We start from the raw sequence: 27,736 nt of genomic DNA, 5'->3' as shown, positions 1-27,736 counted from the left end.
GATTTAAAGAGAGAAATACACACACACACACACACACACACACACACACACAAACACACACAGCAATTGATAATAGAAATATATCTTACCCAATAGGTAAGTAGGGAAAAGGAATAAGAGAAAGGGAGTAGGGGTAATAAAAGGGCCAGACAAATACAAATTCAGAAGAAAGAGGAAACAATAAACAGAAGAAAATGATGATGTTTGTCCTTCATTCTTGAAGAAGACCACAGCACCATGACATGCACATGAATTGGATTTGAGTGAGGGGCTGCTGTGCTAAGTCATCAACTTTTCTCCTTCAAACCCATCTGGGTCCAGTGACTTGCCTTAGGTCACACAGCTAGTGAATATCAAGTATCTGAAGCTGGATTCACACTCCCATCCTCTTGACTCCAAGGCCAGGGCTCTATCCACTGTGCTATCCAGCTGCCCCAAACAGAAAAAAATAGGCTAGAAGGAAATGTAGTTAGGAATCGTAACTATAAATGTGAATGGGAGAAACTCACTCTTAAAATGGAAGTATATGGAAATGAATTAGAAACCAGATTTCTTGTAAGCAAGAAACACTTGAAATAATACAGAGTTAAAATAAAAGTCTGGCATGGATTCTATTGTGGTTCAGCTGAAATAAAAAAGGCAGGACTAGCAATCAGGATTTCAAAGAAAGCAAAAGCTGAAATAGACCTAATTAAAATGGATAAACAGGGAAATTACATCTTGCTAAAAGGAATCATAGACAATGAAGTAATATCAACACTAAACATATGTACAACAAATAGTATAATATCCAAATGCTTAAAGGAAAAGTTAAATGAAGTATAGGAGGAAAAAAATAGCAAAACTATACCAGTGAATGGGGGGGGGCTCAACTTTCCCCTTTTCAAGCTAGATAATTCTAGCCATAAAATAAATAAGAGTTCAAGGAGATGAATAGAATCTTAGAAAAGTTAGATATACTAGCCCTCTGGAGAAAACTGAATGGGAATAGAAAGGAGTCTACCTTTTTCTTAGCTGTGCTTGGCACCTTTATAAAAGTCAACCATTAAAACCTCACAGTCTTTTGCAGAAAAATCCTTTTCATACCATAATGCAATTTTTAAAAATGTACTTATGCTAGAAGTATAGATTAAAAGTTAATTGGAAACTAATTCTAAAGAATGAATGGGTCAAAGAATAAATCATAGAAACGGGATGGCTAGGTGGCGCAGTGGATAGAGCACCGGCTCTGGAGTCAGGAGTACCTGAGTTCAAATCCAGCCTCAGACACTTAATAATTACCTAGCTGTGTGGCCTTGGGCAAGCCACTTAACCCCATTTGCCTAGCAAAAACTAAAAAAAAAAAAAAAAAAAATCATAGAAACAATCAATTTCAGTATAGAAAATGGCAACAATGAGACAGCATTCCAGAATTTGTGGAATGCAGCCAAAGTAGTATTTAGGAGGAACATTATATCTCTAAATGCATGCATCTGAGAGAAAGAGCAGATCAACTAAAAAAAAAAACTAGAAAACAAATTTAAAATCCCCCATGGAAATATTTTACCCAGTTATATGACAATAAAATTGACATTCTAAGTGAAATTGAATGAATATTTGCAAAAATATAAACTGCCCAGAGTAACAGAAGAGGAAATAGCATGCTTATATAACCCTATCTCAGAAAAAAGAAATTGAACAAACCAACAATGAGCTCTCTAAGAAAAGCATCATCAGTGCCAGATGGATTTACAAGTCAATTCTACCAACACTAAAGGAACAATTAACTCCAATATTGTATATATCCAATGTATAAACCATTTGAAAAAAATAAATGAAGGAGTCCTATCAAATTCCTTCTATGACATAAATAGGATTTTGATACCCAAACCAGGGAGAGCAAAAACAGAAAACTTTGGACCAATTTCCTTAATATCAATGGGGAAAATTTTAAATAAAATACCAGCAAAGAAATTACAGCAATATATCATAAAGATTATAGACTCTGACCAGGTAGGATTTATAACAGGAATGCAGGGCTGGTTCAATATTAGGAAAACTATCATCATAATTGACCCTATCAATAACAAAAAAAATCTTATGATTATATCAATAGATGCATAAAAAGCCTTTGGTGAAATATAATAACCATTCTAATTAAAAACACTAGAAAGCATAGGAATAACTTCAAGTATCTATCAGAAAACAAACCTTATCTCTGTTAGGAATAAGCTTGAATCCTTCCCTTTAAGATCAGGAGTGAAGTAAGGATGTCCATCATTATCATCATTATTATTCAGTATTGTATTAGGAATGCTAGCTAAAACAGTAAGACAAGAAAAAAGAAATTGCAGGAATAAAAATAGTCAGTGAGAAAATAAAGCTATCACTCCTCACAGATGATATGATGATATATTTAGAAAACCCTAGAGTATCAATTAAATAAGTAGTTGAAACAATTAACTTCAGCAAAGTTGCAGGATATAAAATAAGCTCACATAAATAGAAATTATTTTTATATACTACTAATAAAAACAATAAGAGACAGAAAAATTTCTCTTTAAAATAAATACAGACTATATAAAATACTTGGGAATCCACCTGCCAAGAAAACAAAACACCTTTCACACAAATAAAAACAGATCTAAACAAACTGGAGAAATTCATTGCATATAGCTTGGCTGAACCAATATAATAAAAATGACAATTCTACTTAAGGTAATTTATTCAATACCCTATCAAACTACCAGACAGTTATTTTAGAGAGTTGGAAAAAAAATAAAATCAGAATTCATCTGGAAGAACAAAAAGATCAAGAATATCAAGAGAATCAATGAAAAAAAATTAAGGAAGGTAGCCTACCAGTTCCAGATTTCAAACTATATTACAAAGCCATAATCTTACTGGCTAAGAAATAGAATAATGGTATAAATTCAATAGATTAGGGATACAATACACAGTAGTAAATGACCAAAGTAGACTAGTGTTTGATAAAACTCAAGTATCCACCTTTTGGAGAAAGAATTCAACAATTTACAAAAATTACTGGGAAAACTAAAACTAAAACAGTTCAGCAGAGACCAACATTTCACAACACATACAAAGATAAGATTAAAATGAACAAATATATAATAAATTATATTAAATGGGTAATGTGAATGAATGATTTAGACATTTTGTCATCAAAAAGTAAATTCAGGGAATGTGGGAAAGTGGGAAAGTGTAACTATATCAGGCTTATGGGTAAGGGAAAAGTTTTTGACCAAACAAGAGACAGAGACACTCAAAAGAAGTAAAATAGATAATTTTGATTACATGAAATTAAAAAGTTTTGCATAATCAAAATTAATACAACCCCAAATTAGAAGAAAAGCAGAAAGGGATAGCTAGGTGGTGCAGTGAATAGAGCAGGAGGACCTGAGTTCAAAATTGGCCTCAACCACTTAATAATTACCTAGCCATGTGACCTTGGGCAAGTCACTTAACCCCATTGCTTTGGGGGGAAGAAACAAAAGAAGAAAAATAGGAAAATTAAGGGGGAGGTTTTTAAGGAAAATTTCCTTGATTATGACCTTTCTTTGATAAATGGTCAAAGTATAGGAGCATGCAGTTTTTTAGATGAAGAAATCAAAACTATCAATAGTCACATGAAAAATATTCAAAATCATTACTGATTAGAAAAATGAAAATTCAAACAATTCTGAGATACCACCTCATACCTATCATATTGGCTAATATGACCGAAAAGGAAAAGACAAATACTAGAAGGGATGTGGGAAAGTGGGCATGTGGATGTTTTGTCAGTGGAGTTGAGAACTAATAGAACTATTCTGGAGTAAAATTTACAACTACACCCAAGGGTTTATCAAACTGTGCATACCCTATGACCCAGAAATACCACTATTAAGTCTGTATTCCAAAATAATTAAAATTTACATAGAGATTTTTACACAAATATTTATATCACTTCTTTTTTTGTGGTGACAAAGAATTGGAAATTGAGATATCTGTCAACTGGGGAATGACTGAACAAGTTTTGATATATAATTGTAATGAAAGAATGGGAAGGATGATTTCAGGAAAACCTGGAATGACTGATATGAACTGAAGCAAAGTGAAGTAAGCAAAATCACTAAAGCATTATACACAATAACTACAATGTTGTAATGATGAACAGCTGTTGAAAACTTAGCTAACCTGATCATAACAGTGACCTCAGACAATTCTAAAGCATCCATGGCGAAAAATGCTATTCACCTTTGAAAAGAGAACTGATAAATTCCCAATGCCGGCTAGCACTTGTCAGAATAATTGGATTGTAATTATATGTTCTTGTTTGACTCAGACCTATATCATAAAAATGAAAGTTGAATTATTATATTTAAATTATTTAACTTGAATCAGTGTCATGCCAATCAGACTAACAGAGCTACTTCATAGATCTAGAAAATATAACACTCTGTCCTTTCCACCAACTCTGCAACTCCTGAAAATTTATTAAACATACTCTCTGAGTCTTTATCCAACTTGATAGTGAACATTCATGACTATTCTTTGGTTCTGACAAGGCAAGTTCTAAATTCATCTAATTTTACCAACATATAGCCTAAACCTCCATTTTACAAGAATAACATGAAGACCAAATGCTTTGATAAATATAAATATGTGTGTGCTTCATATTTAAAAATAGCATAATAACTCCCCAGTGACTCTTAGACTCTTCAACTCCTTTTACAGGGTCATCCATTATAACAAAGATTTATAGTTAAAAAATGAAACAAATGCGTTTAGTCATGTTTTAACAACAGATAACTTTCAAGAATGAAATTCTGAAGAAATAAGAAGAAATCTAATGAGAAAGACAAAGAGGAAGTGTAGATGTCAATTAAATTCTAAATGTTTCATTGAAACTTTCTATTGTTATATCACAGTCATTTCCCTCCCTCTCCTCTGAACCCTCCTTTGTGACAAAGAAGAATAAATAAAAACATCTGATCCAGGGACCTCTTGTGACAGCATGTTGTATTTTTTTAAAATTTTATTTATCTAAGGCATTGGGGTTAAAAGTGACTTGCCTAAGGTCACCCAGATAGGCAATTATTAAGTGTTTGAGGCTGGATTTGAACTCAGGTCCTCCCGACTTCAGGGCTGGTACTCTATCTACTGTGCCAACTAGCTGCCCCCTTGCTGTCCCCCTCACATGTTGTATTTCTATCTTAATCATTCCTGTTGCCATGCCACTAGAGAGAAGAATGTTTATTAACTTGTTTTTTTCAGTTCCTCAAAGCCAGATGTCACTTTAATGATTTTTCCTCCCATTTACTTTGTTGTAGTCATTGAGTATTTTGTTGGTTTAGTTTGTTTTATTTTGCTCTGCATCAGTTGATGCTGATTTTCCCATGTCTCTGATTATTTCATGTTTGTCATATCTTAGTTTACAATAATACCCCATTAGTCCATATGGAAGTCTTTTGGTTTGTTTTTGCCATTCATCAATTGATGATAATTAATTTCTCAGAAGAAAGTCTTACTACAGTTGTTTTGCTGTTATAAAGATTGTTCCTATGACTATTTTAGTATACTTTAAATCTTTATGACCTTTATTTCTCTTTTATTTCCTTTGAATTTTGAAATATTTGTAAAATATTGGGATCACTCAGGGGGGAATGGTATGGATATTTTGGTTACTTTTCCTATATAGGGGTCCCAAAAGTCTTAATGTAGTTTTAAGCTAATAAAATTTAAAATACTTTAATGTTTTCTATCTATATTAAACATATCTACCAATTTAAACATATCACAAAAGGTTTGTTTTTTGGGGGGGGGAGTTTGGACACCTTCCTACTTTTTTAGCAGTTCATGGTTTGTGGCATTAATTACTTGGAACTATTGGTTTACTTAAATGATTTCACTGTATTTAGGGAAAGACTTTGGAAGAACAGAAGAAGAAACTACTTGAAGGTATTAGATAAGCTAGAAATCATTGGTAGAAAGCTGTTGATTGGCAAGTCTTTTCTGCCAGGCCTCTGCTTTGTAAGACACAACAGAAAGGGAGAACAAAAGCTGAGGAGATAGAAACAAACTCTCATCACAGTACCATTTCTGAAAGTTATTAAAGGCTAACTATAATTCTGGTATTTGTTGTCCATAATTGAGATGGGGTAGGAGGAATAGTGCCACAAGGAACTATTCCATTATTGCAAAAGACTCTAAATGATGATTTTTTGTAGAGAAATAGCAAGCAAAAGGTCAGAAAGCAGTCTGGCCCAATTATCTGGTACCTTTTAGAGAACACTGGAACAAGAAGTGGAATATCAGGTCTTTAAAGACTTGGTTTAGCTGCTTTCCACATGCCCTGATGTTGGCTTTTACCAGTTCTTTGTGTTCACACTTGACACCCTTCTTTATGACTTCAGGGCAGGGTTTGATTTTTGTTGTTGATAATTTTCTTTTACCAATAGATTTTTGGCCACTTGCTGTACTAGTAAGTCAGTAAGAAAGCATTTATTCACAAATATGTAGAGGGAGGGGGTTTGAAAGGAAAATACGTAAATTATCTCTCTCCAAGCTCTGTGTATGTGTACATACATTAATACATATATCCATATAAACATACATATGTATGTATATATATATATATATATATGTAAAAAGTATTGTATCACTGTTTGCATATGTCCCCTATCAGTCTTTTGCCTGTCACACAATAAGCACTTATTATTGAAGTTTGGTTTGACTGGACTCTAAGGACCAAACACCACTGTAAGAGCCCCTCCACAGGACATAAAAATGGACTTTCTAAAAACTGTAACTCTCTGGTTAGCCAAGCTTGTTTTCAGAAATGATGTTTGCAGCAATGTCTTATATTTCTTAATAATATTAAAGTAGATATAATCTGAATGTTAAAGATTATGCCATTAGAAAGTTAGAAGTGAAGCAGCTCCTATGCTTTTCACAACTATGGATAGGGAAGGATTTCTAACCAAACAAGAAATAAAGGACATTGCAGAAGATGAAACTTTTACACAGACATAATTAATGCATTAAAAAACAATAAGAGCAGGGCAGTTATATGGCACAGTGAATAGAGTACTGGCCTTGGAATTAGGAGGATCTGAGTTCAAATCCTGCCTCAGACACTTAATAATTGCTTAGTTGTGTGGCCTTGGGCAAGTCGCTTAACCCCATTGCCTTAAATAAAAATTTAAAAAATTTAAAAATAAAAACAATAAAACAATCCACATGGAAAAAAATCTTTGTATCTTATCTCTAAAGAGAATCTAATATCCACAAATATGGGGAGAAAGCTACTACCCAATAAATAAAGGGAAATGAGCATTGATATTGCACTTTTTATGTGCCAGTCACTCTGCTAAGCACTTTTAATAATATCTTATTTTTTCTCACAGCAATCCTGTAAGATAGGTGCTATCGTTATCCCTATTTAAGGAAACTGAGGCAAACACAGCAACTTGCCCTGTGGCATACACACAGCTAGCAGGTATCTAAGGTTGGATTTGAATTCAGATCTTCTGACTTCAGGCCTGATCTCTCTCTTCTGTACCACAATTGCCTCTAAGTAAACAAAAGATTTGAATAAATAGTTTTCAAAAGAGAATTACAAACTAACAACCATATCATAAAAATGCTTTAAATCACTAATAATAAGAGAAATGAAATTTTTTTAACTTTGAAATTTAACCTAACACTTAGCAAATTGAAAGAGATGACAAAAGATGAGAATAGTTCATTTTGGAGGGGTCATGAAGAATAGATCTGTTAATCCATTGTGGGTGGACCATTCTGAAAAGCAATTTGAATTTATGCCAATAAAATGACTAAAGTTTTCATAACTCTTCACTAAGAAATTACATTGCTAGGCTTATACTATCAGAAGGTCATTGACAAAAAGAAAGACTCTTAAATACACCAAAATAGTTATAATAGTATTTTTTGCAAATCACATAGAACTAGAAACAGTTCCATCCCTATCCTTACAGAGGTTATTGTAATAAGGAAATAAAATATATACACAAAACTAAAATTAAATTTTATTTATAAATATAAATATAAATTTATTTAGAAACAGAACAATAAAATAGTTACCTTACAATGAGATATACCCAGGAACTTCATGATAACTAGGCAACAAGGGCTAAATATTCTACTGTTTCAAAGATTGGCATTTTCACCCCACTTTACATCTTCCTTTGAAAACATCAAGTGAGGGAAAATTAAAAAGTAGCCTACAAAGATCTTTAATGCCTGTACAGTATGCCTTTGTATACTGTACAATGAAAACAGTTTTTCCAGGTCCTTCAAAATTGATGGTTTTTTTTCAAAATTGATGTTTTAAACAAGCCTTATGTGAGAAGCAAATCAGCAGAACAAAAAAACAAACAAAACAAAAAGAACTTCCCCCTTTTGTTATATAAAGCTTCTATAAAAGTAAAATGTCATTAGAGGAATAAATAAATGCTTGTGAAATTATCTAAATGAAATTATAAGCTATCCCATCATAAGAATTCTTAATTTTTTCTCTTGCCATTTTATGTCTTTTTTGAAAGCATCTGTAGAACTCTTTTCTAAAATTGTTTTCATTTACATGGAGCTCTGAGGAAATTCTTGACAAATTTCTAACAAAATTATAAACAAAACAATTTAGAACTGCTAAGTGATCAAAATAAAATTGAGAGGATATGATAGACATATAGCTAACCAGTGTTTAAATGAGTAAATGTTTGGCCTACTTAACATTTTTTTCATTTGCCCTTTAGTAGATTGTACTGTACTATAAATGTCATAATGGGAATGGAAAGTTACTTAGTAACAACTTTTTTATATCCTTGATCTTATCAGCTGGTTCAGGAGAAAGGTTTGGCTAATAAGTAATAAAGTAATACATGCATGTTTTTCTATGTATATTAAATCCATGTATCTCATGCAGAAAACTATATGTAGTTGAGCCACATCGCTTTCTTAGCTGTAATTCTATGCTAAAACACTTTTTTTTGCCTTGTCAAACAATTTAGAAAGTCAGAGTTCATGTTGAATGGTAAATGGTAAATAACATTTAAATGGTAAATAACATTTAAGCAGTTATTAGTTATTTTCTTTCTAGTACAAGAACAGAAAGAATGGCAGTGCCTTTAATTAGAAATGTTTATTTTTCAGTTTCAGTTTTGTTTTTCTCTTCTTTGTATTTAAGATATAAAATAATGACTACCTCTTTGTTACTTTCTGTGGTTTTGTCCTCTTCTCTCACTCCCCTTTACTGAAAAAACAGATCAGAGATGAATGGGGCAATCAGATCTGGATCTGTCCTGGATGTAACAAACCAGATGATGGCAGTCCAATGATTGGCTGTGATGACTGTGATGACTGGTACCATTGGTAAGTTATTCAGAATTTCTTTTTTTTTTTTAAGATTTTTTTGCAAGGCAATGGAGTTAAGTGCCTTGCCCAAGGCCACACAGCTAGGTAATTATCAAGTGACTGAGGCTGGATTTGAACTCAGGTACTCCTGACTCCAGGGCCGGTGCTCTATCCACTGCGCCACCTAGCTACCCCTTATTCAGAATTTCTTAAAAGAAAAAGACTTGTAACACTCCCTTCAAAGTTAGCAGATACTGCCTTTCAACAATTATTTGAGAGGAGTTGAAAGAATGACTGGAGAGTCAGTCTCTTATTCTGATTCTAGTGCCCCATCTTTAGCATGTAGTAGATGACACTGGAAAAATAATTTAATTTTTCAGTATCCAGGTAACTCTTTAAGAATATCAACTATGTTCTCATGGGTTGGAGGAGAAGCAGAAGGTAGAGAGAGCATTTAGAACTCAACATTTTTAAAATGAATCTGAAAAAAACATTTTATATTTTTTAAAAAAGAAAAGAATACAGCTGCTGATCTACATCGGATAGAGAATTTTCTCATCAGACATACTCACTGTTGAAACACAACATTAAAAATTACTATCATCTTGTCACAAAAAAGGACTCCCTAAAATGATTCCCATAGTATCAAAAAAAAAAGTATTATCTATAGATTTACTCTTAGCTACAAGAATTAGCAGACCTAAATTTGTTCTCATCTCTCCTACCAAGTAATATAGAAACCTGAGCTTCAGAGTCTGCAACTATAACACCAAAGGGAGACTTATTTTCAAATAGTATCATGTGTGGAGAGCCCTTCATAAAGCTTAAAACTCTATAGAAATAATCCAAGTGTCTCCTGTATCTTACTAAATGAAGGTGGTAATCAGTTCACAGTAGTATTGTTATCCCTATCCTGAATTAAAGAGAACTCAAAGGTTCATAATTGTAGAGCTGGAAGGGAGCTCAAGGACTCCCATCCAGTCCCACCATTTTACCAGTGAAAAAAAAGTAAAGGGGATCAAGAGTGGGGAGTGGGGAAGAAATTACTTACTAAAGGTCACACAGGCAAGTGTCAGAAATGGAACTTTTGAGCGTTTCGAATATTTCTTGACTAGCTTAGGATATATTCTGTTTACCGAAACAGCTGTTTTAGGAGGAAATATAAAGTTTTTCTCTTTTTTCTCCCCCCCAAACTTTCCTCTCCATCCCAAACCCCCTCTTTCAAACGAAGAATAATTTATTTTTCAGAAACTTTAATGTTTGCACAAAGGAGCTAAAAATAGGAGCAGTTGAAGGAAAAAATTTAAAATTTTGTAAAGTAGTTGAAGATGTTTAAAGGGCTTTATTTGCTTAAAAAACTGAAAAGGCTTTAACCACTGTTCCACTGTTCACATATCTTTTGATGTTACCAAGACTACTAAAGAGGAAGTTAAAAGTCTCACCATCCAGAGTTCAACTTGGTACAATTTACTAAAAGAATTATAACAATTTCTTTTAAGGGTCTTCATATAAAAATGATAGAGAGAATTAATGGAATAAATATTTGTTATTGTTGTGTTCCATAGGAAAACAATCTCCTTACTACTGTAATATTTACTAAGTAATAATTAAATATCTAGTAAGTAATTTAGCAGATATTGTAAATTATTAAGATTATGATACAAATAGAATTTCAAATTCTGCTAAGATATATCTCATTATCCTTGAAGGGGTGTGTGTGTGTGTGTGTGTGTGTGTGTGTGTGTGTGTGTGTGTGTGTGTGTGTAAAATCTTAAATATGGGATGGGAACTTGAAGCATTTATATTCTAAAAATATGTTAATATTAGTGTAGCATCTCAAATTCTTAAAGTTTAAAAAAAGGCAGTATGTTGGAAAAGCATTTCTGTGTATACTATGAAGTTCTTTCTAAGTAAGTGAAATTTGGCTATTGACAGTAAGAAGAAATAAAAATATTCTTCGTTATAAAATACGTAAACAATTTGACCGTTTAGAATTTTATAAGTTGTGTTCCAAGCTAGAAAGAAATCCTGAAGAATGTAGAAAAGAAATTTTAACTTTAAAGTAGTAAATTGTTTAACTGAAATTTTTTGGGTTGTCTGTAAAAATTCTTAGGCCCTGTGTTGGACTAATGGCTGCACCCCCAGAAGAAATGCAATGGTTCTGTCCTATGTGTGCCAACAAAAAGAAAGACAAAAAGCATAAGAAGAGGAAGCATCGAGCACACTGAAGTTTCCATGGTGGGCATGGTTTCAGCTGCTGAATGTCACATCTGGGCTTCTTCTCTGTTGTCTAAGAGGGAGTTCTTGGTGCAGTTCTTCCATCTCAATTTCCTTTACATTACAAATATTATGAATCTTGAATGATTCAGCAACAAGAATAAGCGGTCCACCTTGGACTGTTAACTTCTGAATGCATTTGGCCCCCATGGGATACAGTTTTCGTATGATCTCAAGTTTTCATCTCCTGAAGATAAACTCAAATAGAGTGGCATGAGGGCTAATTGAATTGATGATTCATCTTCCACTCTCACATTTCTATAGTAGCAATGACAAGTATTGTAAATAAAAAAAAAATCATCTTTCTTCCCTTTTGATTTTCTTCTCTCCAGAGCCTTTTCATTAAGGTGTTAGATGAGAGGATAATGTGTAAATGGCTTTGATTGTAATTTAAGGAGTGATTTCATTAGTCTGAATATAGTTTTCTGCTTTTTTTCTTTGCATAGTCAAATAATCATAATAACACGAAAGAAAATTCCAGTTGGGATGCTGGTAAATATTTTTGTGATAAGAATATATGATTTCCCCCCCACCACCACAATTTTTTAGTACTTACATGTAAACATGTTCATGCTTTTTTGGTGAAATATCTTATTTTTTTAAAGAAAGGTTTTATTGTGACCAGTTTTCTTTTGTGCAGATTGTTTTTTGTTAATTGTAATATATTTTATATTTTTGGTTGTTTCATAATTTTGTTGATCTTTAAGCTGCTGATGTCTCTTCTCATTACTTGTACATTTCATCAATTTGTATAAAAATACTTCAAATTAAAAGATTTCCCTTAATGTAAATATTGAATATTTATGAAGTACTTATTTTTAAATTTTTTTATCGTGTTTAATTCTAGTTGTCTTTGAAATCCTCTGTGATTTCAGCCATGTCTCTAATTACTGTTTTCCATGAACCCAGAAGTGGGAAAGAACTATTTTTCAAAAGAATTTAGGTTAAGAAGTAACTGAACAGCCTAATAGCATTGTGAAGGAGGAAGGACCCTCAAAGTTGGAAGAATAGCAAGGAGATCTAAATCTCTAGCATTTGCTTTAAAATTGTTTATTTGTCAACTTTTGTTTCTTTCCAATGTAGATTCATTAAAGGTCAGAAAACCAATGCTGTAGCAGTTTGTGTTTATAATGTTTTGTTTCTGCATACCTATTGTTAACTGGTTTTATCATTTGAGACTAAAATAAAGATTGCTATGAATATTTTTAAAGAAGAAAAATCTAATTTCAGGGTGTCACAAAATTTTATTTTAGCATGGATTATGGGGTGTCATTTGAGTGTTTTGGCAATAAAGGAAATAATAATTATAATAGAGAACATCAAACTTAATTTGAACATTTATGTTTTGGGGACTTTGGATTAAAGGCTGATTTTGTTAGTTTTGAAATAATCCTTGGATGGTGAAGTGATAAATATCTTGAATGTAGCATACAGAATTTTAACCTGTCAAACAAGTTAAGTTAATTGATATTAAGTATGAATTTATTATATTTGGAAACATAGTCTGCATAGAGAAATAAGATTTTTCTCTTATGATTGTTAAATTGCAAATCAGTGGAGGTTAATTTAGAGTGCAATATGGCATTTCCCTCTCATTATTTAATGCTACCCCTAAAGATTGTTCCATCTATGCAAGTACTCAACTAATCTGAGAATATGTCTTGTTTTGTATTAATTTGGGATCATTCTGTATTTTATTTCTTCATTTTGTAACATTTTCTCACACATGACACTCTCCTTATTAGTCCTTTTCTTTTGGGGTGTGTATGGGTGGGAGGGAGGGAGGGAGGGAGGTCAAATAAAAATTGGTGGTTGGTTCATAGTTTGCTTTGCTATTTCCTTTAGGAGTTTGTTCCCTGAGACATGGGTGGTGGAACCAAAGTTGCCATATTTAAAGGAGCAGGTCATGCTAGTGAAATAAGAAAAGAAGTCTCTAACTTTTTTTTTTTTTTTTTTTTTTTTGCCAATCATACTGAGAGACTTCAGTCCATACTACATTACTACATTTAAGGAATTTCAATCAGCTTGTTGTCCCTTGCTATTTCATGGTTGCTTTCCTAAATCCAGTTCATGATTTTATAAATGGTCTTTGCAGTAATAAAACCAAAGAATCATTTTCAGGGGGCTGGATAGCTCAAGGGATTAGTAATGGAATACGGAGCCTTTCACCTCTAGGTCACTGAGTTGAATCCAGCCCAGGTCACTAGAGACCAAAAGCCGTTACCATCCTATGCAGTGCAGTGGCCTGTGTGAAATGAGCTCAGTCTCAGTCTCTAGTGGACAACTGTCCATATCACTAACCAAGGAGAGTTCAGGAAAATACAAGGAAAAATTGATTTAAGAAAATGAAACACTACCTTTAAAAGGCTAAGTTGGAAAATATGAACATATAATAGGTTTCTTAAGATTGCTAATAAAAGATAGTAATGTAAAAATTAAAATATATTACAAATGAAAATATATTAATTTATCTTATTTAGTGAAGCGAACAATAAAAGGAAAACTTACATTTTATATTTTTTTAAATTAGTTACATTAATTGGGGGAATTTTACTGAGCTCAGACCAGAAGCCCCTGAAAGAGCAAAGGAAGGTAGTTGACTTTGGAAGGAAAGTGGGTAGGGTCGGCTAGGTGGCGCAGTGAATAAAGCACCAGCCCTGGAGTCAGGAGTACCTGGGTTCTAATCCAGTCTCAGACACATAATAATTAGCTAGCTGTGTGGCCTTGGGCAAACCACTTAACCCCATTGCCTTGCAAAAACCTAAATTTAAAAAAAAAAAGGTAAGTGGGTGTAGAGAACAGTTGGGGGAACCACAACAATTGAAATCCCAGTGAAAATATTTGCTTGAACCAGTTGCTTATTATATGATAGATCTCTCTGTAGGGTTTGATATTAAAATGCTCCCTCCCCATCTGTCCCCCCACCCCCATCCACAGGTGGTTAATAGTTTTCCAGGTGTAGCAAAAAATCATCAACTATAAACTGCTGCAATGGCTTCTACACTCAGGAAATTAGGTGACCTTAGCAGCAAGACTTTTAAGAAGAATCCAGTTTAAAAGCACAGGGGAAAAATTGTCCTGACAAGTGATCTTACTGGAGGGGATTTAAGGAACTCGGAGAGATGCCCTCACTCACAGGTAACTGAGAAGCTCTTTTAGAGAGATAATCTTCCTTCAGAACCATGTGTAGCCCACAAAGCATAATTTCTATGGTTGACAAGGTGTTTCTTTTCTGAAGGTGTCTGCAGTTAAGTACAGCGAGGATCTTTATCCTCCAAATGATTTGTGATTCCAAATGTCCTGAAAAAAATCAGAGGGTATCTGAGTATTCTGACTTTGTCTGGCTTTTTCAGAGATAAAATATAGTGCATTACTCCACTGTATCACCTAAACCGCCTTTGTTCTCCTTTGAATAGGACGATTAAACAAAGACCTACTAACCAAATTAAAGTATAAAATGAACACTGAGATATAGAAACCTTGCCAGCAAGAATGCTAATGAATGAAGTTCACTAAAGGTATGCTGGCTAAGTTTTCAATACAAATAGTTTTATGGCCAATCTCTTTAGATCATAGCAATTTTCTTTAGAAGTTTAAATCTAAAAGTAGATGGGTTTCCTTGCCTGTAGAATGATTTAGATAATGTTCTGAATAAAGTCTCTCTCCACAATTGTATCAGGCATTCTGTTAGGAAACTATCTATTTCATTGGGAATCTTGGATCAGTTGTAACCTAAAAAGCATAAAGCAACTATTAATCCGAGTGTGTAGTCCAATAGAAAGCATTGTAACAGGAGAGTTAGAGGAACAGTTAAACAGCTTGTTCCCAATTTGATTTAAGCATACGCATGTAATTTAAATATTAAGTATTATGAGCAGCTTTTAGACTTTTCACTATGAACAACCCTGATATTATAATCCAGTGTTTTGAACATAGTTTTTAGATAAGTTTTTTATGATGACCTGATCTGTGAAAGCTCCTGGACATTATTCTTTCTCAGTAATTTGCCTTATAAATTCTGGTGTTATGAATATTTTCTAAAAATGAATATATGAAGAACATAACCTCATTTAGCCACACAAATATTTCTTCTTTTGACTTTAAAGGTTTTTCTGGTGACCTCATTTCGCAGTGGTTTTTGCTGTGATTAAATTTGAAATGCTTATGTACAACAACATTGTCATGCATTAGAATAATGTTTTCATTAACCCCAAGATAGTTACTTTATGAGCATGTAAATTATTAAGGATGGTTACTGAAGCCTACTTAATAGATAGAATAGTTGAGTTTCAACAACAAAAGCATAATCTTAGAACTTGCTTCAGCCTTGGGCAATAATTTACTGCTCTAACCCTGAATCCTAGTCAAGATTAGCCTAAAAATGTTTTATTAGTTAAAAGTTTATAGTGAGAACATCTTGAGAGCTCAAAAAAAATGGAATTGATGTTATTGCCCTTAGTAAGTTAACTTGTCAAGGCAAATGGTTTAAGGCAAATAACTTGTACTTGAATATTAGTCTATTACTAACACTAGAATTTTAGAGAGGGGAAACTTTTGACTAAGGTTCTGCTGATTATCTATGAACTACTTTGAGTGGCATTCCTTTGGTAACAATATAGAGGAATTACTCTTAAATAATAGGCCTAACTGAGATATTTATGATAATGCCAGATTTTTTTTTTAAATTTGGAGCTTTTATTTTGAGTCAGGATGTCTATTGCTTAAAGTCTTCCACTTATTAAAGGTCCTAAGAGTTTGTATTGTATTAGACATACTTAATATGACCTGAAAGTGATTATGGGTTTAAAAAAGTCATACTAGTAGGGGCATAAGCCCTATTATATCTTTCTTGTCTTTTTTTTTTTGGAGATAATTGGTTTTGAATGACTTGCCTAAGGTCACACAGCTAATAAAGTGTCTGAATCTGGATTTGAATTCAGGTCCTCCTGACTCTAGGGTTATTGCACTATCCAGTGTTCTACCTAGCTGTCCCCCTTTTTATGTAAAACTAGACTGGTATGGCTTTACTGTAACTGAAACAGGGTGGTTATTAGAGTTAGGTGGAAAGGCTCCAGACTTTCCAGTTGTGCAGTTATAAACAAGCAAATCACCAAATCTCTCTGAATTTGTTTTCTTATCTGCAAAATGAGGACACTCTTACACTTTACAATTCAGAGAGTTGTTATGGGGGAAATGTTTTGTAAAACTTGAAGTGCTACATAAGTATGAGATGGTAGTGGTGATGGTGATGATGATTATATAAATGTGAATGAGAAGCAAACCACCTAAAGTGTATCCCATTGGGTTGATTACTAGGTATTGAATTTTTCAGCCATAGCAACTCTACATAACATGGAAGAGTAATTTGCATAAATTAAAAAAATTAGCCATACTGATAAAATCACAACTCATAACTGATTTCACAGACTACTGACTGGTTCTATACTACATACAGATTATTTAGGATGGGCTTCATACACTGACATTCTTCCTGTTTTAAGTTTCTTGCTCATCTGTTTAAATAGATTATATATTTTTGTGATCTTAAGGATTCAATTTTTTGTTCAGTCCTCATTTTGATAGGAAATAGTTTTTCTGACTTTTGCAGTTTATATAGACCCTGGATTCTGATTGTCAACATCCATTCAAAATATTTAAACATACTGCAATAACAATAAGAAAGAATAGAATGGAATAGAATAGAATAGAATAGAATAGAATAGAATAGAAAAACAGCTGTGCAAAAGTAACTGGTTTTTACTATCAAAATGTGGTAGGATCTTTTCTCATAGAGTCTCAAAATAAAGACTTTCTCCCCATTCTCTCTTCTTTTCCTTCAGTGGCTTGCATACCTTAGTGCTACCTAAAACTAGAAGAGTAGAGATATAGCATTGATAACTAAGAAGAAACACAATCTAAAAATTACCTGGAACCAAGGACCAGACTAAGAATAAAGAACCAAAGTGAGAGCTACCTACAATTGGCTTCATTCAGTAATAGCACTCTGTTTGAACAATCCAAATTATAGATAAATGATGCTAGAACACATATCTTTCCTAATGGAGCTCTTTGCTTAGGGATGTGTTGACTTACTGCCCCAGAGCATCCCCTAGTGGAAATTCAAGAATTGTAAATTGACAGTAGCACAGAGAATTAGAGAATGTTGCAGCTAAAAGGGACCTTGCAGGAGAGAAAGGGGCAGCTAGGTGGCACAGTGGATAGAGTGCCAGACCTGGATTCAGGAAATCTTCCTGAGTTCAAATCCATCTGTGTGACCCTGGAGAAGACACTTTTAATCCATCTTTAAATTGAGCTGCGGAAGGAAATGACAAATCACTCCAGTATCTTAACCAAGAAAACTCCAAACGAGTTACAAAAAATTGGAAATGACCAGAAAATCTCTAAAGTGAGAAAGCAAAGTTCATCAAGGTGTCTTCATGGTTATAGAGTATCAGTGCCAGAATTCAAGTTCTGAGTCAAGTGTTTTTACCATTCTTATCTGTCTTTTCAGACCTTCAAATTATGCAGTCTTGTAGCCTCAACTATACAACTAGTATCCTACCAGTACATATCCTTTCCCATTGTAATGTGACTTCCACATTTCTGTGGAAGATAAAATTTAAGATTTTTTTTCATAACAACTCTAGCTCTGGTGCTGCCACTTGGACAAATCACTTCACCTTTAAGTTAACTCATAAAATGAGAGGGTCAAACTATTGGATCACAGAGGTTCCTTCCAATTCTAATTCTACAAAGTTAATTAAAGAAGAGGGAATCTCTTTAATTACAAACAATATTTAGTAACAGTTGGAAATATCATTTAGTTTCTTGAAATAAAATAAGAACTTTTCTATGTTATATAGAGTTGCTATGACTAAAAAAAAAGTTATTTATTTTAAAAATCTTTTCCATACTGAATTCCTCATGAATCATTCTTTTTTGTTACTATTAATTGATCAATAAACATTAAGTGCCTCCTATCAGAGACTGTGTTAAGCACTCAATATATAAATACCAAAGTGCTAGACTCCTTAACCTGAAGGAGCCTGTAGTCTGTTAAAGGGAAACTGTTACACTCTAGAGAAGTCAATACAGTTTGATGAAATTCAGTTGATGCTGAGGTTATGGGGTTAGGCATACAAATCATTACTACCTATCTCTTAAAACAGTTGAGCAAAAATAAATATTATGAAAAGTATGCTCATAGATTACAAGTTGCAGAAATTTGCTTGATTAACAGCTTAACAATGCAGAATATTAGTCCCCTGCTAATGATTCTTTCATTTAGGAATCACAGTTTTCTAATTATTTTTGGAGAGAAGAATCCAAGAGCATTTATGCTCTAGGAAGTTATTTACTTTTCCTTCCCCAAAAATTGTTTTAACATTTGCTGCTGCTTTTCAAAAACTTGTGAATAAAATGTTCAAATGAACATTCAACACATTTGTATAGTCTATACAAACAGTTCCCCACACCTTCATGTTTATTTGTCTATACTCATATACAATCTACATTTCTGTAATTTACAGAACACAAAACAACATCAAATAATTGATTTTTCCATATGCTACATAATTCACAAGAAAGATTGCATTTTTTTGCATTAAGTTGTTAAATGTTATCTAGTTTGTCTCATATAGACTAGGAAAGAAATAAAAAGAATTGAAATATCTAGAAAACATTCTCTTCCTTCCACCTTCTTCCACCCCCTTCAGCATTTGTTTGGGTGTGATGATGACAGCCCATATCGTTAAAATAAGCAAACCCTAACACAAAGGTTTACTTATCTTAGCTGCAATTGTCTGATTTTTTTCATTGTAAGAAAAACTGGTCTTCATAACTAAATGGAGAAATGTCAGAAAATACATATATGTAATATGTGTGAAGCCTCAAGAAGCAGTTCACCTTATATAAAGAACATGGAAGATTTTTAAAGCATGCCTGTGTGTGTGTGTGTGTGTGTCTCAGCTGACATTAAGAGTTACCCTGGATTAAAGATTGAGAGTTTACCTAAAGATCCACAAGACTTGGGTTTAAAAATCAACCTTTGCTTACTTGTTTGTGCTTAGGCAAGTCGTCTAATTCTTAATTTCCTAAACAATTCTTAAAACTCAAGTTGTATAACAATATCCAATCTCCTTTGGAAAGAGAATTTCTTCTCCTGGAGTTCCATAAATAAATGTTCTCCCAGATCCTGAAGGGGGAAAAAAAGACTGATTCATCAACAGTGTAGCAAATCTAGCCTATTTTGTTGATGGGTACTAAATTAATCAAAAAGTATTTGTTTATTGGTTAATATTAATCTGTGTTAGGCACTGGGGATGCAAAGATAAAAGTGAAAGGTAGCCTGTGAATTTATAATCTAGTTGGGAGAAGATAACATGCCCATATACACATAAAAGCAAAACAATTGGGAAGAAGGGATGAAGGGAGGCACTCACAGCTAGGGTTAGTATAGATCTGGAGAAATTTCATATAGATTTTGACAATCTGAGCTAAGCTTTGAAAGAAACTAGAATTTCTGAGAGATGGCAATAAGGCAGATGAAGTAGAAGGTAAGAGGAGACAGTATATTTAGTTTGGTGTATGAAGAAAAGTAATGGACAAATAGTTTGAAATGGTTGGTTGAGATCAAGTTGTGAAGGGCTTTCAAGTTGTGAATGCCAAACAGGAATTTATATTGATTCTAAGGGTAATAGAGCAGCACTGAAATTTATTGATGTGATTAGACCTGTGCTTTAAAATAACTAATTGGGTAGATATAAGTAGTGGGGAGAGTCAGGAAATCCAAGTAGCAGTGTATTGGAATAGTGCAAGAGAGGTGATGAATAATGCTGAACATGAGAGTAAACATATCAAATTTCCCAGAACCTTTCCAATCTAATCTAATAGAATCACATAATAATTTTATGTAAGTGAAATCTCCTTATGCGATCTATCAGAAGTCCATAAATGAACTTTTCAACAATCAGTATTCAGATAAGACACTTAAATGCCAACTGACACCAGGAGTTTAACCCAATAAATACTGGGATAAATTCCTCCTATTATTGGAAGTACCTGTGCTTTCTTAAGTCTAGGGGAATCTCTGGTTGAATTTAATTCTATTGGGGATATCAATTTTTGCTTCCAAGAGTCCATGTACCATAAGTGAGAATCCCCACTAATAGTGCCACAGTAATTTATATAGACATATCTAGGTCATTACTAGATTTTGAAGACAATTCTTTGTTGTGTCAAGAATAACCTTTCGTATCATACTTTGCACAGACTTGTAGTGCCCAACATTATTTGTAACCATCAAACCATATTGAGTATGTTTGTAACCAGCATTGTGATATTCTGTAATTGTATTGCTAAAAATGAATTATTGACCTAATAAATAGTGTGTTCCTGCAAAAAAAAAGTCCATGTAACCAAATTTGATGAATTCAGTACTAAACTACCATCTCTAAGAAATAAAATGTTTTCTCTTACAACCAGAAAGGAGTAATGAAATAAGAGTACTCCTTATTTTTGTCTCATCTTTTTTAATTTTTTAAAAATATTTATTTGTTCTCTTTCTGTACAAATAATTTTTATACATTAATAAAATACTCTTGTTTAAGAGTAAACAGAATACCCCCTCCCCCCAAAATATAGACTCACTTGAGCAATAAAGGGGAGAGAAAAAAATTAAAATTTTAAAAAAATAATAGTAATAATTATAGGTATGTCCAGGTGGCACAATGGATGGAGCCCCAGCCCTGAAGCCAGAAGCACCCAAGCCCATATCTGGCCCCATGCACCCAACAATCACCCAGCCGTGTGACATGCAAGCCACTCCAACCCCACTGCCCTGCAAAAACAGAAAAAAGAAAAAAAAAAGACCCAAAATAAAATAAAATAGTAATACTAGTAGGGGTGGCAGGGTGGTGGACAGAGCATTGGCCCTTGAGCCAGGAGCACCTGGGTCCGATTCCAGCCTCAGACACTCAAAGATCACCCTGCTATGCGGCCCTAGGCAGGCCACCCAGCCCCATTTGCCCTGCACCCCCCCCTAATAATAATAATAATAATAATAATAATAATAATAATAATAAATGTGCTTCAGTCTTTGTTCCAACACCAACAACTCTGTCATGGGTGGATCATATTCTTTATGGTAAGTCCATGGCAAAAGTTACTTCCATATTTTTCCAACGTTGCCATTGCTGATCGCAACTCCCTCCTTTCTTATTTCTCCACTACCATGTACTATATTTTTTCTCTCCTTTCACTCTGACTCTGCTGTAGGGTAGCTGAGTGGCACAGCAGATAGATCCCTGGCCCTGGGGCCAAGAGGCCCTGAGCCCCCATACCACCCCTTAGGCCCAGCACCCACCTGGCCCTACAGTCCCAGACAGGCCATCCAATCCAAGCCCCTTGCAAGAAGTAAAAAGGAAAATGTGTTATATCTGACCACTCTCCAACCAGGGTCCACCCTCTCCTCCTTCACTCACATCCCCACCCCTTCCCCCTTCTCCCCCCTCCTTCTTACTCCAGTTGTCTATACCCCATTGAGTATATTTGCTGTTTCCTCTCCTAGCCACCTCTGATGGGAGCAAAGATTCCCTCATTTCGCCTTGCCCTCCCCCCTTCCATATCATTGCAATCGCTCATTGTAATAAAGAAAAAAAAAACTTACATGAGATATCTTGGCCTATTCCCCCTCTCCTTTTTCTTTCTCCCTTTTTTTCTATTGACTCCATTTTTACTCCATATTTTATCTTCGAATTCAGCTTTCTCCTGTGCTTCAACTATAAAAGCTCCCTCTACCTGCTCTATTAACTGAGAAAGTTCATATGAGTATTATCAGTGTCACTTTTTTATGCAGGAATATATACAGTTCATCATCATTAAGTCCCTCATATTTTCCCCCTCTCCTCCACTCCCTATGCTTCACCCAAGTCCTGTATCTGAAGATCAAACCTTCTCTTCAGCTCTGGCCATTTTAACAGGAACATTTGAAATTCCCCTGGTTCATTGAAAGTCCATCTTTTTCCCTAGAAGAGGACATTCATTTTTGCTGCGTCATTGATTCTTGGTTGCATCCTAAGCTCTTTTGCCTTCCGGTATATTATATTCCAAGCCCTACGAGCTTCCATTGTAGTTGCTGCTAAGTCCCGTGTGATCCTGACTGCAGCTCCATGATATTTGAACTGTGTCCTTCTGGCTGCTTGTAATATTTTCTCTTTGACCTGGGAGTTCTGGAACTTGGCTATAATATTCCTAGGGGTTGGTTTTTTGGGGATCTCTTTCTTGGGGGGATGGGTGGATTCTCTCCATTTCTATTTTGCCCTCTGCTTCTAGAATATCAAGGAAATTTTCCTGTAGTAATTCTTTGGAAATGATGTCAAGGCTCTTTTCCTGATCATGACTTTCAGGTATTCCAATAATTTTTAAATTATCTTTCCCAAGTCTGTTTTCCATATCAGTTTTTTTTTCAATGAGATGTTTCACATTTTCTTCTAATTTTTCATTTTTTTGGTTTTGAAGTAATGAATCCTGGTTTCTCATAAATTCATCAATCTCCCTGAGTTCCATTCTTTGTCTGAAGGATTTGTTCTCCTCAGAGAGTTTTCTTATCTCTTTTTCCATCTGGCCAATTTTGCTTTTTAAAGCATTCTTCTCCTCAATAACTTTTTGAACTGTTTTATCCATTTGACCTAAGCTGGTTTTTACCATGCTATTTTCTTCAGCATTTTTTTGGATTTCCCTGACTAAGCTGCTGACTTCATTTTCATGTTTTTCCTGCATCTCTCTCCTTTCTTTTCCTAGTTTTTCTTCTAACTCCCTCATTTGATTTTCAAAGTCTTTTTTGAGCTCTGTCATAGCCTGAGCCCAATTTCTGTTTTTCTTGGAGTCTTTAGATGCAGGAGCTTGGGTTTCCTCATCTTCAGACTGAGTATATTGATCCTTCTTGGGTTCATAGATAATGTATTTCTCAATGGTGTTTCTCTTGTTTCTCTGCTTGCTCATTTTCCCAGTCTCAGCCTTTTTTGGGGGTGCTTCCTGAGCTTTTGGGACACTCCCACAAGGGTCTCAGTGTGTGAAGCTCTGTCCTCCCTCCTGGTCTCTGAATGACCACAAGCTCCCCCCCACCCCACCCCCCTGCCACGGGGCTGAGATGGGGGGTAGACTGCTGTTCTGTGGGGGGGGGCTAGACTTCGATCAGGATCTGAATGTGGTCAGAGCCCCAGAGGCCTGTTCCAGGGGCAGAGGACAGAGCTCTGCAGTCTCTCTCTCTTCACTCCCCTCCCTAGGTTCAATGGGCTCATGCCCTGGGGGCTCCTGCTTACCGGCTCCCCCTGCTTCTGTTTCCTGGATCTGGGCTGCTGAAAGACCACGTTGCTTGCTGTGTGCTCTGAGGGCTGGGTTTCAACTACTCGCTCTGGCAGAGGTCCCCCTGCTGTTCCCCCAATTTGTGCCCAGTGCTCCTTGGGGCATAGCTCAGGAGACTCCCCCGCTGCTGTGAGCCCTGGGGCTGCCTCCAGGAGGCTGAAGTTCTTTTGCTCTGGTGGGCCGCCCCTCTGGCGGGCCACCTCTGCTCTTTTCCAGGTTACCTTGAGTAGGAGAACTGCCTTACTGGATCCCTCTGTGGGCTCTGTCTCTCCAAAGTTTAGTTAGAGTCCTTAGTATCAAAGTTTTATGAGAGAGCTTCTAAGAGGTGTTGCTCTCTTGTCGCCATCTTGGCTCCCCTCTTGTCTCATCTTTAAAAAAAAAATCTCCCTATTAAAACATTTAACTGACTTTTGAAAATAATAATTTTTCTACTTTAAGATTTTATTCCTTTTAATTTTTATAAATTCATCAAATATCATTTATCATCAAATATCAAATATTTTCAGTATTGGCAAAACTGGTTAGCTTCACAGGCTAAATTGATTAGTTTGAAGGTTAGGGGGAAAAAATGTATAATTAGGTAGGACTGTTCTCCATCAAATATCAAATGATGTTTTCAGTAAAAATGACTGCTTTACTTTCAAAGATTACATTATAGATAACACTGAAATGAAAGTTTTTTTTAACAGCATAAAAAGTCTCTTACTGGACTTAAGAAAGTTGCCTTCAGCAAGTTACTCTGTAGTCTTTAATTTGCATAGATTTGGGATTTAGCACCATTTGTTGATTTTTATAGTTTCATATGTCTTCCCCTCTCCACCATAGTTAGAATAAAAAAAGTGCCCAGGTTGATTTTCACAAACCCATCTACACTCACAATACACACACATAATCAGACAAATACATTTTAAAACATAATCTAGTCATCACCTACTGGACTTTTAAAAGCAAAATCACATTTAACAACAATTCTAATAATCTTGAAATTGACTTTACCAGGAATGGGAAGCATCATAAAGGCTAGTGAGATGGGCAAAAAGGCTAGCAAATGTGTCTGGAAGTTAACTGATTCCCTTGGTAGCTATACACACTTTATTGGATATTGGAGGACACAGTTTCTCCTAGTTTCTAACTCTTAGTCAATTTGCATTGATTTAATCAAGGTGTTTACCAAATTTTTGTGAAAACTTCAAGATTTCAGTTTACTCTGCTGTCATGACTGAGGCACTCCCTACCCTCTCAAAAAAAGCAGCCCAAGTTAGGTTTTTCAGAGGTTTGACCAATGATTAAAAATATTTATAGACCAGCTATTGCTGACATTATATGCTGTTTTTTTAAGGTTTTAAAAATATGATCACAATCTGAAGATATTCCATTCCTTTTCATAAACTGAAAATTACGATTCATTCTCATTCCTTGTACTGAAAGTAAAGTTCTGGGCTCCAGTATTATTTATCATGGTTAGTGGTCGCCATCAGTCAAGAAAAGTTAACAAAGACCTATTGGGTTTATCTATAGGCAGCTAAACAAGCATATCTTGCTCTTCTGTTATCTTCTTGTTAACAAAGCATTATCAGGATGTTCTAAATATCAGCATTTACTACTCTGGGCCCTTTATCTAGGCTGATATATAGAGACTCCATCAATTAGTGTAAAGGGTTTTTAGATATCTGCCATATATTTATTCATAGGAATATTCTTTCTCTTTCATGTTAAAAAAATTATTGATTTTTTTAACTAGCATCGCTGCATATCTGAATTTAGTTCATTTCTGCACCCAAAGAATATAGTAAAGTATATTCTGGACAAGCAAAGCTCTGACTTTGAGTAAAAGTCTGTTTGGGTTGTTTTCTTTGGAGGTAGGAGTGGGAAACCAAACCATACAGAAATATTAAAATTCAGGGCTTCTGTGGTTTCAAGGAATTTTCAAAATAGCTGTTCACATGCCTAATCAGATGTCTAAACAGAACATTGGTGCAATGGTGCCTTTTTTTTTAGGTTTTTGCAAGGCAAATGGGGTTAAGTGGCTTGCCCAAGGCCACACAGCTAGGTAATTATTAATTGTCTGAGACCGGATTTGAACCCAGGTACTCCTGACTCCAAGGCTGGTGCTTTATCCACTATGCCACCTAGCTGCCCCGAAATGGTGCCTTTCAATTAAGCAAATAAGTCAACAATATTATCTACCCAATTTGTGGGTAGAAATTAAGGCAAACTAGTTACTTGGAGTCATAAAGCCAAATAAGATTTAAAATCTAGAGCTTCCACCATTGCTCCCTCCATTTCTTTCCTTCCTAATCTAGGACATCTCAATACCTTAATACAAGGTACTAGGATCTGTGTGATTTCAAAATACTCAAATAACTTGTAGTAGGCAAAACCTCCTTTAGATTTGTTTGCCCACCATCATCCTATTCTGGAGCTCCAGAAAGTGATTGATTTGGATGTAGAATCACATACTTAAAATAAAGCAGAGATGTACTGGAACCAGCTTGTACCAAATTGATTGTTTAATTTTCAGAGTGAACCTTTATATTCTGAAATCAACAAAAAGTACACATCAGGGCTCAATTTATTCTTTTATTGGTTGTTAAGACATAAATATAGAAAATGTTGAAAATGCAATTAAGAAGTATGTCCTGTGTATATTTTTTCCCCTCAAAGATAGGGTTGTTAAATATTTACCAGCACAACTGTAACTGAAAAGGACCTACAGTATCCAGTTTGTGGTCTCTGAATATCTAATTTGGCCCTGACTAGAAAGTATCCAAATCCACAAAGTGCTACAGAAACCCTCAAATATTGATAAATCAACCATTTAATAATGATGATGATGATGATGACTATTCTTTAGCACTGTGCTTAGTGCTTTAGAAATGTCTCATTTAATCCTCACAACAACCCTGGGAGGTTTACATATGAAGGATTTTTACATAAGAAGGATACTAAGGTTAAGTGACTTTCCCAGGATCACCAAGCTAATAAGCAACCAAGACTTGTTTTGAACTCAGGTCTTCTTCACTCTTATCCATCCTCCGGCATGGTTTCCTATGTGCTATCTAGCAGTCCCATTTAGCACATCAAGCCTCTAAATGAGGCTTACACAGGTTATGTAATCTAGCAGGACCTGGATTGCCATTTCAGAACTCTGCTTATAACAATGCATGTGAGTTTAGGTGAGTCACTTTATCTGTCTAGACCTCAGTTTATTCTTCTGAAAGGCTTGGACTAGATGATCTCTAAGGTTCCTTCCAGATCTAAATTTATGATTTAGGGCCAAATCCTTTACTGGTTTCATCCTCCACTTCACCACAAATCTTTCAGCTCCTTTCATCTGTCAATCCCACCCATCACAAATGAGATCCTAATATTCTCACAAACCCAAATATGCCTTTAAAGTTTCCCAATCTCTTATGACTCTAAGGCTTCCCATCCTGCCTTATAAAATGACAACCTTCATAATCAGGGACTTCTTTTCTTAGATTCCCTAAACTTTCTATAAAGGATTATAACCTCAGTAGGATCTCCATCCTTCTTTTCTTGCTTTTTTGTAGAAATTTCCTTCATATATCTTTGCATATGCTGAAGGAGAACCCTCCTTGAGTGCTTTGGGAAAAGAATCAATCAGGAAAGAGGCATAGGAGTAAGACCTTAGGGGCAAAGAAGTAATATATTCTAGACCTGCTCTCTGTTCCTAAGAGTCTGACCATCTATAGTAACTACTCTGAAAAAAAAAATGAGA

General features: G+C 34.8%; 1 protein-coding gene across 1 annotated transcript in view; it reads left to right on the top strand.

Annotated features, from left to right (window-relative positions):
• Positions 1-13,385, top strand: part of TAF3 (TATA-box binding protein associated factor 3) — a 239,006-nt gene extending 225,621 nt beyond the window's left edge. Inside the window, exons 6-7 of the mRNA XM_074194165.1 lie at positions 9,266-9,372; positions 11,468-13,385. Coding sequence (XP_074050266.1) covers positions 9,266-9,372; positions 11,468-11,582 — 222 coding nt within the window. The 3' untranslated portion in view covers positions 11,583-13,385. The remainder of the gene's footprint in view (positions 1-9,265; positions 9,373-11,467) is intronic.
• The last annotated feature ends 14,351 nt before the right edge of the window (positions 13,386-27,736 follow it).

Source organism: Macrotis lagotis, chromosome 7 (assembly GCF_037893015.1).
Source record: "Macrotis lagotis isolate mMagLag1 chromosome 7, bilby.v1.9.chrom.fasta, whole genome shotgun sequence".
Taxonomy (NCBI): Eukaryota; Metazoa; Chordata; class Mammalia; order Peramelemorphia; family Peramelidae; genus Macrotis; species Macrotis lagotis.
The sequence above is the reverse complement of the archived record's forward strand: the minus strand, read 5'-3'. Positions and strand labels throughout refer to the sequence as shown.